The following is a 15,366-nucleotide window of genomic DNA, read 5'->3' on the forward strand; positions in this document are numbered from 1 at the left end:
TATCTTGCCTCCCTCCTATTCACCTGCTGATGTGACCTTGGGATCGTCCTTCTCCAGCAGCCCTCACCCCTGGCTGCATATTAGAATCACAGGGGAAAGGGGGCTTTACTCAATGCTAGGGTGGCATCTCCAGGGGTACTGTTTAATTGAAGCCTGGGCAGCAGCATTTTTTAAAATTCTCCAGGTGATTCTTCCTGGAAGAACTGATGGAAATCGGATTAACAGTGAAGCCCAATGGTCAGCATCTGACTTGTTAAAGACAGCCCGACAGGGCTCTGAGATCAGCCGATAAATCTACGCTGTGTGACTCCAGCAGGATGCCAAGACATCTACCCTGATTCCTTCATTTCCCGTATACATCCCTCCTTCCCAGGAGCCAAGAATAACACAGGGTACAGTTTTATAAATCTGTTCTAAAGGAAGACATCAAGGTTCGCAGCAAACTACCCTCCCCGCACCCCCCCCCCACCTACCTTTACCCTCCTACCATTGTAGATGTACCGAGTGACAGGGCAGCCAGAAATCAAAGTCCTCTACTCACAAAATTTTACCCTATGCCCTGCATGTGCTCTGCGAGTATGTACTAAACTCAACCTGTATCACGCAGCCGTTCTCTCATCAGTCCTATAACCATAACTAGCGTGTTACTATAGGCAGGGGGCGTTTCTTAAGGGAACCTCTTCAGCATGCTCAATTGTTTTCTTCTTAGACATTAACCTTCACAGCCTCCTAAAAGGAAATAAGTTTCAGGAAACAATTTCCATGGAGGGCTGGTACATTTGCTATTAAAAGGGGAGGTGTCCCCTCCAGATACTCGTTCATTCACTCTGGAAACAGCTACTGCTCACAAACATGGTGTTGGGATTATAAAAATGAAGGACACGGAGTCCCGGAGTGTCACAACCACCCATGGGCTGGAGGTACCTCCCCGGGGCCTACCTCACACCCTGTGGTGTCTCACGTTACTGTGAGCGTCTCTCGATGTTTACAATTCATCTCAGGGCCTGCCGGTGCTAGTAAAGGCCAGTCTCATCTGATGTTTTATTTTCAGAGGTCAACATGTTCCCGTCCTTTCTCGCCCTCTACCTGGCCAAGTGCTATAGAATGTGAAATGTGTGTTTTCAATAAAATCCAGCTCTCTCGGTACCCGCTCTCCAATGACCGCACCTGGGCCCGCCCGTGCCTTGGGGTCTTTTTGCTTTACTGATGATAGATTTCTGTTAAGCGTATCGTCGTGTACTGTGCTCTTAGGTATTTCAAGTAACAAGCCCCTTGCATAAAGTACAACAGAAACATTCCACGTACCCGCCAGCAGGCCGATAAGCAGCATCACCGCCCATCCCGACCAGGCGTCCAGCAAGCTCTTGATGAACTCCCATATGGACTCCTTGCTTTTGCTGGTTATCTAGAAACAGAAGGACATCGGAGTTGATGTGGATACACTTTCCAATTCATGCTTCCTTCTCTGAAACTGTTTCCTCAGGCAACACGGTGATTGAGAAAACGAATATAATGAAACAACTAGACTGCCACGTACATGATTCTTTCAGTTACCGAGCACAATGCTTAAATGGGCTTTCTAGTTCACAGAGCTATAAAGATGCCATAATAGTCTCCAAAGAATCCAAAAAAATTCACTTAATTAAAAAAACCTCACTAAGTGTGATCTGACCTTTGATTATTTCAAAGCCACTCTGAAGGAAGACATCACTTCGGTGTCACCATCTTGAATACAAATCATTATCTTAGCTTAAATTGTAAGGTCTGTTCACAAAAGACCCTCTTCGACCAAGACTTCAATTCCGTCTTCCATTTGCCAGGCTACATGTTAACAACAAGAACTTTCTTTCTTTCTTTCTTTCTTTCTTCCTCCCTCCCTCCCTCCATCCTTTCTTTCCTTCCATCCTTCCTTCCTTCAAGGCTGCATTGGGTCTTCATTGCTGCGCGCGGGCTTTCTCTAGTTGTGGCAAGCGGGGGCTACTCTTTGTTGCGGTGCGCGGGCTTCTCATTGTGGTGGCTTCTCTTGGTGCGGAGCATGGACTCTAGGCGCACAGGCTTCAGTATTTGGGGCACATGGGCTCAGTAGCTGTGGGGCACGGGCTTAGTTGGTCTGCAGCATGTGGGATCTTCCCAGACCAGGGCTCAAACCCGTGTCCCCTGCATTGGCAGGTGGATTCTTAACCACTGCACCACCAGGGAAGTCCCAAGAACTTTCTTTTTTTAATTGAAGTGTAATTGATTTATAATGCTAATTTCAGGTGTACAGCAAAGTGATTCAGTTATACCTATATATATATATTCTTTTTCACATTCTTTTCCATTATAGGTTATTACAAAATATTAAATATAGTTCCCTGTGCTATACAGTAGGACCTTGTTGTTTATCTATTTTATATATAGTCGTGTGTATCTGTTAATCCAAACTCCTAATTTATCCCTCCCCCACCCCCTTTCCCCTTTGGCAACCATAAGTTGGTTTTCTATGTCTGTGACTCTATTTCTGTTTTGTATATAAGTTCATTTGTACCATTTTTAAAGATTCCACATATAAATGATATCATATGATATTCGTCTTTCTCTGTCTGACTTACTTCACTCAGTATGACAATCTCTAGGTCCGTCTGTGTGGCTGCAAATGGCATTATTTCATTCTTTTTTGTGGCTGAGTAATATTCCATTGTGTATATGTGCCACACCTTCTTTATCCATTCCCTGTCAGTGGACATTGAGGCTGCTTCCATGTCTTGGCGATTGTGAACAGTGCTGTTAGCTCTGTGCAGCGGCAGTACCACAGCCAATGACGTTTATCTGAGGCGTGACTGCTTACTGCTAATTGTAAACAGTGCTGCTATGAACACTGGGGTGCATGTATCTTTTTGAGTTAGTTTTCTCTGAATACAGGCCAAGGAGTGGGATTGCTGGATAACATGATAACTCTACTTTCACTTTTTAAGGAACCTCCATACTGGTGTCCATAGGGGCTGTATCAATTTACGTTCCCACCAACAGTGCAGGAGGGCTCCCTTTTCTCCACACCCTCTCCAGCACTGTTGTTTGTAGATTTTTTTTTCTTTTGGTACATTTTCTGATGATATCCATTCTGACCGGTGTGCAGTGATACCTCATTGTAGTTTTGATTAACAGCAAGAAGGCTGAATGAGCCAGCCTGGATCACGCTTTCCAGGCAGATGGTTACATCTAAACACACTGTAAGAGCACCCCTTTGCCTCCCTGTGTTAACAGAATCCTACTTTCCTGAGATCATCATTCCCCTCATAACCCTTTAGAGCAAGGGTTGGCAAACATTTTCTGTAAAGAGACAGAAAGTAAATATTTTCAGTTCGGCAGGTCAGATGGTCTCCGTGGCAACTACCGGACTCTGCTGTTGTAGCACAGAAGGCGCCATATAGAGCATGCGCATGGCGGGTGGGGGTGCGAGCCAGGGAACCGGCCCTGCGCTGGATTTGCCCGAGGGCCACAGTCCACGACCCCTGCTCCGGACGGAAGGGTGCCCCAGCTCCCCCGTTCCGCCAGGTCGGAGCCAAGCGGCTGCGTCAGCTTCTCGACTCTACCTCACTCCCTACACATCTCTCGGCCCCCTTCCCTGTCAACACTGTGGACGTCAGTGCCCCCTCGGTGCGCTCTCGGAAGCTGCTCTCCCGCGGTCGCCGACGGCCCCCTCACGGCTGCTTCGCCTCCGACGTGACCCCTCCGTGGAGGGAGCCCCGTCCTCGCCACTCTCTCCCCCTTTCACTTGCGGCCACTCTGCTGGCTGCCCTCCTTCACCTCCATCTGCTTCTTCTAAGCATCCGTCACCGACCCCCAGCCCGCCCCCCGGAACCCACTAAATCTTGGCACTGCTCTGGGGCCCAACTGCTCCTGACCTCTCGGTCTCCAGCCCCAGGCCGCCTGGGCCGCTTCCAAAGCTCCAGCGCCCACTCGCATGCCAAGGACGCTTCATGCTCCACCAACAGCCCTGCCCCTGCCCTTGAACTGCACAGCGTTCTCTCGCCTGCCGACCCCCTCCAGCCACAGGCTGCACGAACAGCTCAAACTCACAGCACCTGAAACCAAACTCAGTGGCCTCCCCCTGAAATCTGCCGCGTCCCTTTTCTCCCCCCTCGTCATCCAAGGCATCACCCTCTTCTGACTACAGCCAGGCCGTCATCCTGGCCCCACTACCCGCCTCCATCCTGGCAACGGCTCCTGTGAAGGATGTGGACCCCAAGCCTCTCTCCACTGGCACTTCACTGCCCTCTGTCAGATCTTCTTCCTCTTTCGCCTGAGCTCATTTCCAAGCTTCCTGTTTCTCCCCTGGCAGTGCATCTCTCTTGTATCCTGTGGCCATGAAAAGGAAATCCAGGGCTTTCCTGGTGGCACAGTGGTTGAGAATCCTCCTGCCACTGCAGGGAACACGGGTTGGAGCCCTGGTCCAGGAAGATCCCACATGCTGCAGAGCAGCTAAGCCCGTGCGCCACAACGACTGAGCCTGCGCTCTAGAGCCCGCGAGCCACAACTACTGAGCCAGCGCGCCACAACTACTGAAGCCCGTACGCCTAGAGCCCGTGCTCCATAACAAGAGAAACCACCACAATGAGAAGCCAGCGCACCACAACGAAGAGTAGCCCCCACTCGCCACAACTAGAGAAAGCCCACGCGCAGCAATGAAGACGCAACACAGCCAAAAATAAACAAATAGGGCTTCCCTGGTGGCACAGTGGTTGAGAGTCCGCCTGCCGATGTAGGGGACACGGGTTCGTGCCCTGGTCCGGGAACATCCCACGTGCCGCGGAGCGGCTGGGCCCATGAGCCATGGCCGCTGGGCCTGCGTGTCCGGAGCCTGTGCTCCGCAACGGGAGAGGCCACAGTGGTGAGAGGCCCGCGTACCGCAAAAATAAAATAAAATAAAATAAAATAATTAAAAAATAAATAAATAAATAAATACATAGATAGATAGATAGATAGATAGGAAATCCAGGGACTTCCCTGGTGGTCCAGTGGTGGAGAGTCCACCTTACAATGCATAGTCTGCAGATACGATCCCTGGCTGGTCAGGAAACTAAGATCCCAAGTGCCGCGGGGCAACTAAACCCACGCACCACTACTGAGCACTACTGAGCTCGCACACCTCAACTAGAGAGCCCACGTGCTCTGGAGCCTGTGTGCCACAACTACAGACCACAGCTACAGAGCCCACGCACCCTGGAGCCTGTGCACCACAACTAGAGAGAGAAAACCCGCCCACCACAACTAGAGAGAAGCCCACGCGCCACAACGAAAAGATCCCACATGCCTCAACGAAGATGCTGTGTGCTGCAGCTAAGACCCGCCACAGCCAAAAATAAATAAATTAAATAAATAAATAATAAAATAAATCTTTTTTTTTTTAAAAAGGGAAATCTAAACTCGTCTTTATGGTCTACTCAGTCGTTCCCAATGTGGCCCCATTGCCCACATGGCCAGACTCATCTCTAGTCCTCCCCTTCCATGAATCTGCCACCAAACCTTAGAGCTCCTTGAACTGCCTAAACGTGCCATGGTCTCTCATGCCTCTGTGACCTAAAAAAGAGCCACCCCTGATAAGAATCCTTTCCCCTTCCCTCTGCCTGGCAAATTCTTAGTCATCCTTCAAGACCCCACTGAAATCTCACCCTCTCTAAAAACTCCCTCCCTAACCATCTCTCCTAAATGATCCCACAGCACTTGATACATAACTTTACTGCAGCCCAGAAAAATATATATTGATTGCCTACTAGAGGCCAGGCACTGTAATATGTGCTTTCATACACACACAGCCCCATTTAATCTCTGGTATAATTAACTCCATCCTTACACATGAGAAGATGGGGTCCAGAAATGGCACCCCAAAAGTCAGCCAGCCTAAAGGTGTCAAAGTCAGGATGTACCCAGCCTGTCTGGTTCCAGAGCCCCCCTCCTTGCCCTCCACACCACACCTCTGTATGTACACAGCCTTCCACCCAAAGCACCTGGTAATATAATTACCTGTCCACATCTCTGCCTCTCCCACTAGCCCTTCTCTTCTCTAGAACCTAGCTCAGCACATGACACATGAACCCAAGCTCTAGCTCAGTGACTGTCCGATGAAAGCATGGCCCAGCCCTCCGAAGGAGTTCCCTTCAAAGTGTCCTTATGAACAGCACGTACCTTTCTGTGTCTGTCTGTGTCCCGGGACTTCTCTCTCAGCCAGTCGATGGTATGGAAGTCCTCATACGTCCCCACATCAGGGAATGGCTCGTCAAGGAAATCCATCAGGTTTCCAGAGCCACTCATTGCTCCTGCATTGACCATGCTACTTACACCTGGGAGAGAAAACCTGTCATTAAAAACGTAAGCAGAACATCTGCACAGACCTGGTACAACAATGCACGTGTGCTATTTTCTTGCACAGGAAAGACATTTCAGCGTAGGCACCTCTGCTCTGATGAAAGATACATAGTCTGCCTTAGTGAGCACAGGCTGCTGTAACAAAAATACCATAGACTGGGGGGCTTATCAACAACACATATTTATTTCTCACAGTTCTGGAGGCTGCAAAGTCCAAGATCAAGGCACTTAGAGATTCAGTGTCTGGTGAGAGCCCACTTCCTGGTTCACAGATGGCCATCTACTCGCTGGGTCCTCATCTGGTGGAGCTCTCTGGGGTCTCTTTTTTTTTTTTTTTTTTGTGGTACGCGGGCCTTTCACTGTTGCGGCCCCTCCCGTTGCGGAGCACAGGCTCCGGACGCGTGGGCTCAGCGGCCACGGCTCACGGGCCCGGCCGCTCCACGGCATGTGGGATCCTCCCGGACCGGGGCACGAACCCGTGTCCCCCGCATCGGCAGGCGGACTCTCAGCCACTGCGCCACCAGGGAAGCCCCTGGGGTCTCTTTTATAAGGGCACTAATCCCATCCATGAGGGCTCAGCTTTCATGACCTCATCACCTCCCAAAGGCCCCTCCCTCCCAATACCATCACATTGGGGACTAGGTTTCAACATATGAATTTTGGGGAGACACAAACGTTAATTTCTTTTTTTTTTAAACTTTTTATTTTATACTGGAGCATAGTTGATGAACAATGTTGTGATAGTTTCAGGTGTAGAGCAAAATGATTCACTTATACATATACATGTATCTTTTTCCAATTCTTTTCCCATTTAGGTTGTTACAGGATATTGAGCAGAGTTCCCTGTGCTCTACAGTAGGTCCTTGTTGGTTACCTATTTTAAATATAGCAGGGTGTACATGTCAATCCCAAACTCCCTAACTATCCCGCCTCCACCCTTCCCTTCAGTAACCATAAGTTCATTCTCTAAGTCTATGAGTCTGTTTCTGACAAATGTCACTTTCTTATTATTTGTGGTAGTTATGTGCTATAAAGTGACCATGGCCACCGAATGAGTGAGTACTAAATCACCGTCCCCAAGAGAAAATACAGGATTAGGTTCCTTCGAGCCCCTGGTCACAACATTTTCATCAGCCAATCAATATACAACCTTGTTTTGTGTGTTTCTGTTTAAAGACACCTTATCAAACATATATCATTGGTTCATCCACACTGAACTCACAGCCAATAGCACTGCCACTCACGTTGCAGGAAGCTTGTCTAACAAACATATTTTTTCCATAAGACCCAGCACAGCCTTCTCGTGCTTAGAAACACTACAGGCACTCCCGCCCTGCATTTCAAGGCCACTGGAAACAGCAAAATTACCAATAAAAAAAAAAAAAAGCACAGGGCTTCCCTGGTGGCGCAGTGGTTGAGAATCCGCCTGCCGATGCAGGAGACATGGGTTCGTGCCCCGGTCCGGGAGGATCCCACATGCCGCGGAGCAACTAAGCCCGTGAGCCATGGCCGCTGAGCCTGTGTGTCCGGAGCCTGTGCTCCGCAACGGGAGAGGCCACAACAGTGAGAGGCCCGCGTACCGCAAAAAAAAAAAAAAAAAAAGCACAAAAATGCGAAAAATATGGCACTAAAGAGACTGTGCAAAGAACACTTGTTTCTGGTCTGGGAACTGAAACAAGACGGCAGAGCACCGATTTCTGCAACCTCAGCTAGGATCGTGCATTCCTGGCAACTCAGACTTTTGGAGGCCCTGCACGCGCCCCGTGCGAATGACCGGGCAAGGGCCCCACGTACTGCTCTGGACGCTACAAATACATTTTAGTGAGCAGGCAAATTCACAAATACGGAACCGCTCATAATGAGGCTCAGCTACATCCACTTCTGGAAAACCTCACGTTCTGCAAAAGCAGGGCATCGACACGAGAGGCCTGGGGGAAACAGGATTGAGACATAGCACTCAAAACCAAACCACTGTAGTCAAACCAGTAACCAGTTCTCCTGGGAGATAAAGCGGACCACTGAGGCACACAACCTCTGCGGGTGTCACTGCGGATATTCAAGATGTACAGCAACAGCAGTGAAAATGCTAAGACTTAACTCACTGGTGGGAGCCAAGAGGATCCACAGAGGGAGTGGTCCTCTGCGCCGGGGGTGGGGGGGATGCCACGGGGATGACAAGGAGGCAGGACAACCTGCCACGGGAGCCATGCTATGGTCTGAATATGTGTGTCCCCCCCACCCAAATTCATACATTGAAATCCTAACCCCCAAAGGATGGTACTAGAAGGTGGGGTCTTTGGGAGGTGATTGGGTCATAACGTATCTTCAAGAATGGGACTAGGGCCCTTAGAAAAGAGGCCCCAGGGAGCTCCTTTGCCCCTTCCACCGTGGTAAGGACACAGCAGGAAATCTGTGACTGGAAAAAGAACCATCACCTGACCGTGCTGGCACCCTGATCTCAGATCGCCAGCCTCCAGAACTGTGAGAAATAAATGTGTGTCGTTGATAAGCCCCCCAGTCTGGGGTGTTTTGTTACAGCAGCACGAACAGACTAAGACAGACCAAGAGCCATGCCAAGCTGGCAGCACACTTCCCCGGACAAGCAGCCCTGAGTGCAGGCCCTCACTTCTAATTTTCCTCAAAATACAGTCAAAAGGGTGCCTACTGCCAGGGCAGTAGCAAAGTGGAGGATTTCTTCCTTTCCTGCCTAAGATAACAATTCCACTCCTATTATTCTGCCTCCCCTTGTCTGGAAAACAATCTCAAATAAACCAAGATATCTTCCATGTTACACCACCATTGGAACCTGATTTACAGATCATGGAGGAAATAATTTGACACAGAGAAAACGCTTTGCAGCAGGACCAATGCTCACCACCAGTTAGCAAGAAAAATAATACACTCTTACGAAGACAAGAGGTTGGAATAAGCACTAAATCAAAAATTTCTTTGGCAAAGAGCATGGAAATTTGAATTATAGGAAGGGAACCACAAAAGTGCCGGAATAAGATGGTTAAAGAAGTGAAGGGTAGTTATTAAAATATTTGAGCACAGGCTTCTCTCAATTGCTTTATGTATTTTTCTATCTGGAGGACTCAGCCACGACCTGACAAAGCTGCATTTTGATCAAAATGAAAAGTCGCTACAGGCAAAGTGGAGTAATCACCTTACAAGCAATAAAATGGCGACAGTTACTGATGTATTGACTGTCTGTGCAACTTTGCTACTTTAAAACTTTAAAAGTTTGAAGTCTGAGCCATGCCAAGCTGAAAACTATACCCACTGATGAATGCCCAGGGAAGAATCATATTGCACAAGTCAGTAGCAACCAATAATAAAAGGGAAGGAATAAAATTAGAAAGCAAAGATTTCATTTTCATTTCTAGAAACACAGGATGGTAATAGCCTTGTATTATATGTGGTAAGGAAAATCTCTGATGGGAAAAAGAAGATGGCAGGCTGCTGCCCCACAATGGGTGGCCCGCGTAAGAAAAACCAAGCCAGCAGATCGAAGAATTGCAGACACTTGGACAGTCTATTAAAAAGAAGCTCATGTTACCTGAAATTTAACCAAATCTCTAGTCAAGCAACAACTCTAGGCAATAATGATTGAAACAAAAAGTCACTCTGGAGAACAAATGTATCTTTAAACTTTGATGGAGCATGTCATGGTCCTCACAATCAGACGCATAATTGGTAAAGGAAAATAAACATGATCTAATCCGTAGATCTAATTGGAGGCTTTCCTTGGGGGCCCAGAAGGAGGTGGCGACTTTGCTTCTGAAGCTCGGGTTCAGAAAGACAGGAGGACCAGAAACATAAGAGGGCATCCAGGTCAGAAATAATGGAAAGAGGGAATTCCCTGGTGGTCCAGTGGTTAGGACTCTGCACTTTCACTGCTGAGGGCAGGGGTTCAAACCCTGGTCAAGGAAGTAGGATCCCGCAAGCTGTGCAGTGTGGCCAAAAAATTTAAGAGAAGAAAAGAAAAATGGAAAGAATTCTCTCTGGGATCCACTGGGAGATGTAGATGGATAAGAAATGAGAATCCAGCCAAACAAAGGAACAAAAAGGAGTGAACTCCAAGGACTTGATGAGAAATAAACTTAACCTGTGTTAAGTTCAATATGGCACCCAAAGGTATGCAAATACTGCTGACTCTTGAACAACACAGGTTTGAACTGGGTGGGTCCACTTACACGTGGATTTTTCTCAGTAAACATCATACCTGTATTTTCGTTTTACAGATCTTTACCTAACGTGAGGGGAAAAGTTTGTGTTCGATTAGAGAGCCCAATATGTAGAATCACAAGAACTAGGGTTTGAGTCCTGATTCTATCCAGACTGTTTCAGCTTCCTGCCCTTGGGTGAGTCATTTATCAATTCCTTTGTTTTTGAGGCAGTGAGAGCAGGATGCAGATTTTCAACTGCGCTGGGGGTCAGTGTCCCTAACTCCCACGTTGTGCAAGGGTCAACTCTAGTCATCTTCACTTTAGAGAGGAGCCCTTGCTCTTCTCACCTGGTTTTATTTCTTCTCTGCGATAAGAGCACTTCTGCTAGCAGGTGACACCTCTGCTTCTGATTTCAGGAAGGACAGCATCCTAGATCCTGCATCTGACATTCCTACTTGGTCTGGATCGTCGAGGTCAGAGCACAGCGAACTGCAGCTTGTGAGCTAAATTCGGCCTGCCGCCTGGCTCTGTAAATACGTTCTAGAGGAACACAGCCATGCCCGCTCATTTACGTATTGTCTATGGCTGCTTTCACATCACAACGGCACAGTTGAGTAGTTATGACAAAGGCCAAGTGGCCCCAAAAGCCTCAAATGTTTACTATTTGGCCATTTACCGAAAACGTTTGCGGACTCCCGATCTACACGGCGGACTGAACACAGGAACAGCTCAGATTCTCCACGTGTCCCTGCATCTACAGCATTTTCAGTGGGACCTTGCGGCTCCTCTCCAGTAAGAGGTAGAGTCTATTTCTCCAGCTCTTGAATCAGGGCTGGCCTTGGGACATGCAGTGGAAGTGACAGCATGCATGTACTGAGTCTAGACCCCAAAGGCGACGTGGCCTCTGCTTTCTTCCTTGGCCTTCTGCCACGAGCAGAGGCCTAGGCTAGATGCTGGAAGATGAGCGACCACGTGGATTCAAGGTGGGTCATCTCAACTGAGGCCGTCCTAGGTCATCCAGGCTCGCCAAGCACAGATTTATGAGTGAGCCCAGCCAAGAGCAGCTGGGCTTGACCCAATCAAACCACCCAGCTGACCTGCAGACCGTGAGAAAAATGAATGGTTATTGTTTGAAGCCACTGGGTTTTTTTGAAAGGGTTGTCACGTAGCAGCATCATAACAAAGTTTAACAAGCATGACTTACATGGGCTCCGAGAGAGAGGAGAAATGAAGATGGCTAAGTTAGTTGCAAGGGAGGACAACTAACTAAGTTAGCTGCAGCAAGAGATAACACAGCTGGCAACAGAGACAGGATGGAATCGAACTTCACGCTGGAGGTGTCCATCCTGGAAAAAGAGCATCTCTCTTACACAACCATATTTACCTACACAGGGACTTTGAGACACAAAGGACACCTAGGTCTTTCATCCAACCCTTAAGGGCAAGAAAGGATGTATAGAATATGAGGGTAGCTGTGGGCTTTTCATATTCAACAAGCTATCCTAGCTTGTTGAATGTTTTTCATCACGAAAGGGTGTTGAATTTTGTCAAATGCTTTTTCTGCATCTATTGAGATGGTTATGTAATTTTTATTCTTCATTCTGTTAATGTAGTGTATCACATGGGTTGATTTTCAGATACGGAAACATCAAGGCACCTAGTGATAAATCCCATCTGGTCATGGTGTATGATCCTTTTAATATGCTGTTGAATTCAGTTTGTAGTATTTTGTTGCGGATTTTTGCATCTATACTCATCAGGGATACTGGTCTCCAATTTTCTTTTCTTGTAGTGTCTTTTTCTGGCTTTGGTATCAAGGTAATGCTGGCCTCATAAAAGAGTTTGGAAGTGTTCCCTCTTCTCCAATTTCTTTTGGAAGAGTTTGAAAAGAAACTGAATTAATTATTCTTTAAAAATTTGATAGAATTCACCAATGAAACCATCTGGTCCTGGGCTTTTCTATGTTGGAAGGTTTTTGATCACAAAGTCCACCTCTTTACTAGTTATAGGTCTGTTCACATTTTCTATTCTTCAGTATTCAGTCTTGGCAGGTTGTATATTTCTAGGCATTTATCATTTTTTTCTAGATTATCCAGTTTCCTGGCATATAATTGCTTATAGTCGTCTCTATAATCCTTTTTGTTTTTGTGGCATCAGTTGCAATATCTCCTCCTTCATTGCTGATTTTATTTATCTGAGTCTTCTCCCTTTTTTTTTCTTAGTCTAGCTAAAGCTTTGTCAATTTTGTTGACCTTTAACAAAAAGATGGCGCTATTTAACAAAATATTGATATTAACACCAACTCTTAGTCTCATTGATTTTTCAACTGCTTTTCTATTCTGTATTTCATTTATTTCCCCTAATCACTATTATGTCCTTCCTTCTGCTAACTTTGGGCTTAGTCTGTTCTTGTTTTGGTCATTGAGGTGTAAAGTCAGGTTGTTTATTTAGAATCTTCTTTCTAAATGTAGGTGTTTATCACTATAAACTTCCCTCTTAATACTGCTTTTGCTGCATCCCATAAGTTTTGGTATGTTGTGTTTTTGTTTTCATTTGTCTCAAGATATTTTCTAATTTTCCTTTTGATTTCTTCTATGACCCACTGGTTGTTCAAGAGTGCGTTGTTTCATTTCCATATGTTTGTGAACTTTCCTATTTTCCTTCCACTGATTTATAGTTTCATTCCACTGTGATCAGACAGCATACCTGGTATAGTTTCAATCTTCTTAAATTTGTTGAAACTTATTCTGTGACATAACATGAGATCTATCCTGGAGAATGTTGTGTATACTTGAGAAGAATGTGTATTCTGCTACTGTTGGGTGGAACATTCAACAAATGTCTGTTAGGTCCACTTGGTCTATACCACTGTTCAAGTCCTCTGTTTCCTCTGGCCATCTTGCTCTCTTTTGGTTGTCATTTGCATGGAATATCTTTTTCTATCCTTTCACTTTCAGCTACTATTTGTCCTTAAGTCTAAAGTGAGTCTCTTATAGCCTGCATAGAGTTGGATCTTGGTTTTTTTTTAAATCCATTCAGCCACTTGAAGTCTTTTGATTAGGGAGTTTAATCCATTTAAATTTAAAATAATTACTGATAAGGAAGATCTTACTACTGCCATTTTGTTCATTGTTTTCTGCCTGTCTTGTAGCTCTTTTGTCCCTCTTTTCCTTTCTTTCTGTCTTCCTCTGTGTTTCATTTGATTGTTTTCTTTGGTAGGAACATACTTTGATTCCTTTTCATTTTCTTTTGTGTACCTTCTATTAGTATTTTCTTGTAGTTACCATGGGGCTTACATAAAACAGTGATAAAAGTTTATTTTAAGTTGATAACAACTTACTTCAATCACATATAGAAACTCTACACTTTTACCTCTCCCCCCATACACATTTTATATTATTGATGTCATGAGTTACATATTTTTATATTGTGCATCTGTTAACATATTTTATAGGTTTAGTTCATTTTTATACTCTTTTTTGAACTTCTATACCAGAATTCACTGATTTACACACCTCCACTGCAGCATTACAGTATTCTGTATTTGTCTATATGATTACCAGCGAGCTCTAGACTTTCAAATGTTTTTGTGTTGCTGTTTAGCATCCTTTCATTCCACCTCAAAGAACTCCCTTTAGCATTTCCTATAAGGCAAGTCAGGTGGTGATGAACTCCCTCAGCTTTTGTTTATCTGGGAGTCTTTATCTATCCTTGATTTTTTTAAGGACAGTTTTGCCAGATATAGAATTCCTGGTTAGCTGGGGTTTCTTTTCTTTTCTTTTTTTTTTTTCCGGCACTTTGAATATATCATCCCACTCCCTTACGGTCTGCAAGGGTTCTGCTGAGAAATCCACTGACACTCTTATGGGGGAGCCTTTGTATGAGATGAGTGGATTTCTCTTGTTGCTTTCACAGTTCTATCTTTGACTCTTGACAGTTTGATTACAATGTGACTCAGTGTGGACTTCTTTGGTTCATCTTTTATACATTCTGTTTGGTTTCTTGAATCTGGATGTCCATTTTCCTTCCCAGATTTGGTAAGTTTTCTGTCATTATTTCTTTAAATAAGCTTTCTGCCCTTTTCTTTCTCTTCTTCTTCTTCTGAGACTCACATATGCATGTACTTGTTCACCTGATGGAGTCCCATAAGTCCCTTAGGCTTTCTTCACTTTTTTTTTTTTTGTCCTCTGACTGGAAAATTTCCAATTACCTGCTTTTGAGGTCACTGATTCTTTCTTCTGTTTGATCAAGTCTGTTATTGAACACCTCAAGTGAGGTTTTCTGTTCTATTATATTCTTCAGCTCCAAAATTTCTGTTTATTTCTTATATTTTCTATCTCTTTGTTAAAATGCTCGTTTTATTCATGGATTATTTTCCTGAGCTTGTTGAACATCTTTATGACAGTTTACTTTGAATTCTTTATCAGGTAAATCATATACCTGTGTTTCTTTGGGATTGGTTTCTGGATATTTATTTTGTTTCTTTGGTTGAGTCGTGTTTGCCTATTTCGTCATGCTCTTTCAACTTTTCTATTGGTATCTACACATGTGAAAAGACAGCCACGTCTCCCAGTCTTTACAAACTAATTTTGTACCAGGAAGGACCTTCACCAATCAGCCCAACTAGAGAATCTGGAGGCCTCAAACCTTTTCCACTGATGCATTTTCTCTGGATTTGTGCATGTAAAGTCCTAATTAAAGGAACTTGCCAGTTTATTTATTCACGAGATCATAACCTCTTGCTCCCTCTGGTAACTGTCCTTGGCTCTGCAAGTTCTCTGGTTCTATAGCAGCAAGTCACCTCACTCTCCTGGGTTCTCAGTGGCAACCAGGCAGCTCCTTGTCAGTACCT

At 45.5% G+C, this 15,366-nt stretch overlaps 1 protein-coding gene across 1 annotated transcript in view; it reads right to left on the minus strand.

Annotated features, from left to right (window-relative positions):
* Positions 1–15,366, minus strand: part of CLCN4 (chloride voltage-gated channel 4) — an 85,233-nt gene that overhangs the window by 40,025 nt on the left and 29,842 nt on the right. The window contains exons 3-4 of the mRNA XM_067024291.1: positions 6,166–6,320; positions 1,306–1,405 (exon numbers count right to left, since the gene is read on the minus strand). Coding sequence (XP_066880392.1) covers positions 1,306–1,405; positions 6,166–6,309 — 244 coding nt within the window. The 5' untranslated portion in view covers positions 6,310–6,320. The remainder of the gene's footprint in view (positions 1–1,305; positions 1,406–6,165; positions 6,321–15,366) is intronic.

The sequence above is a fragment of the Kogia breviceps genome, chromosome X (genome assembly GCF_026419965.1).
Source record: "Kogia breviceps isolate mKogBre1 chromosome X, mKogBre1 haplotype 1, whole genome shotgun sequence".
In the NCBI taxonomy this organism is placed as follows: domain Eukaryota; kingdom Metazoa; phylum Chordata; class Mammalia; order Artiodactyla; family Physeteridae; genus Kogia; species Kogia breviceps.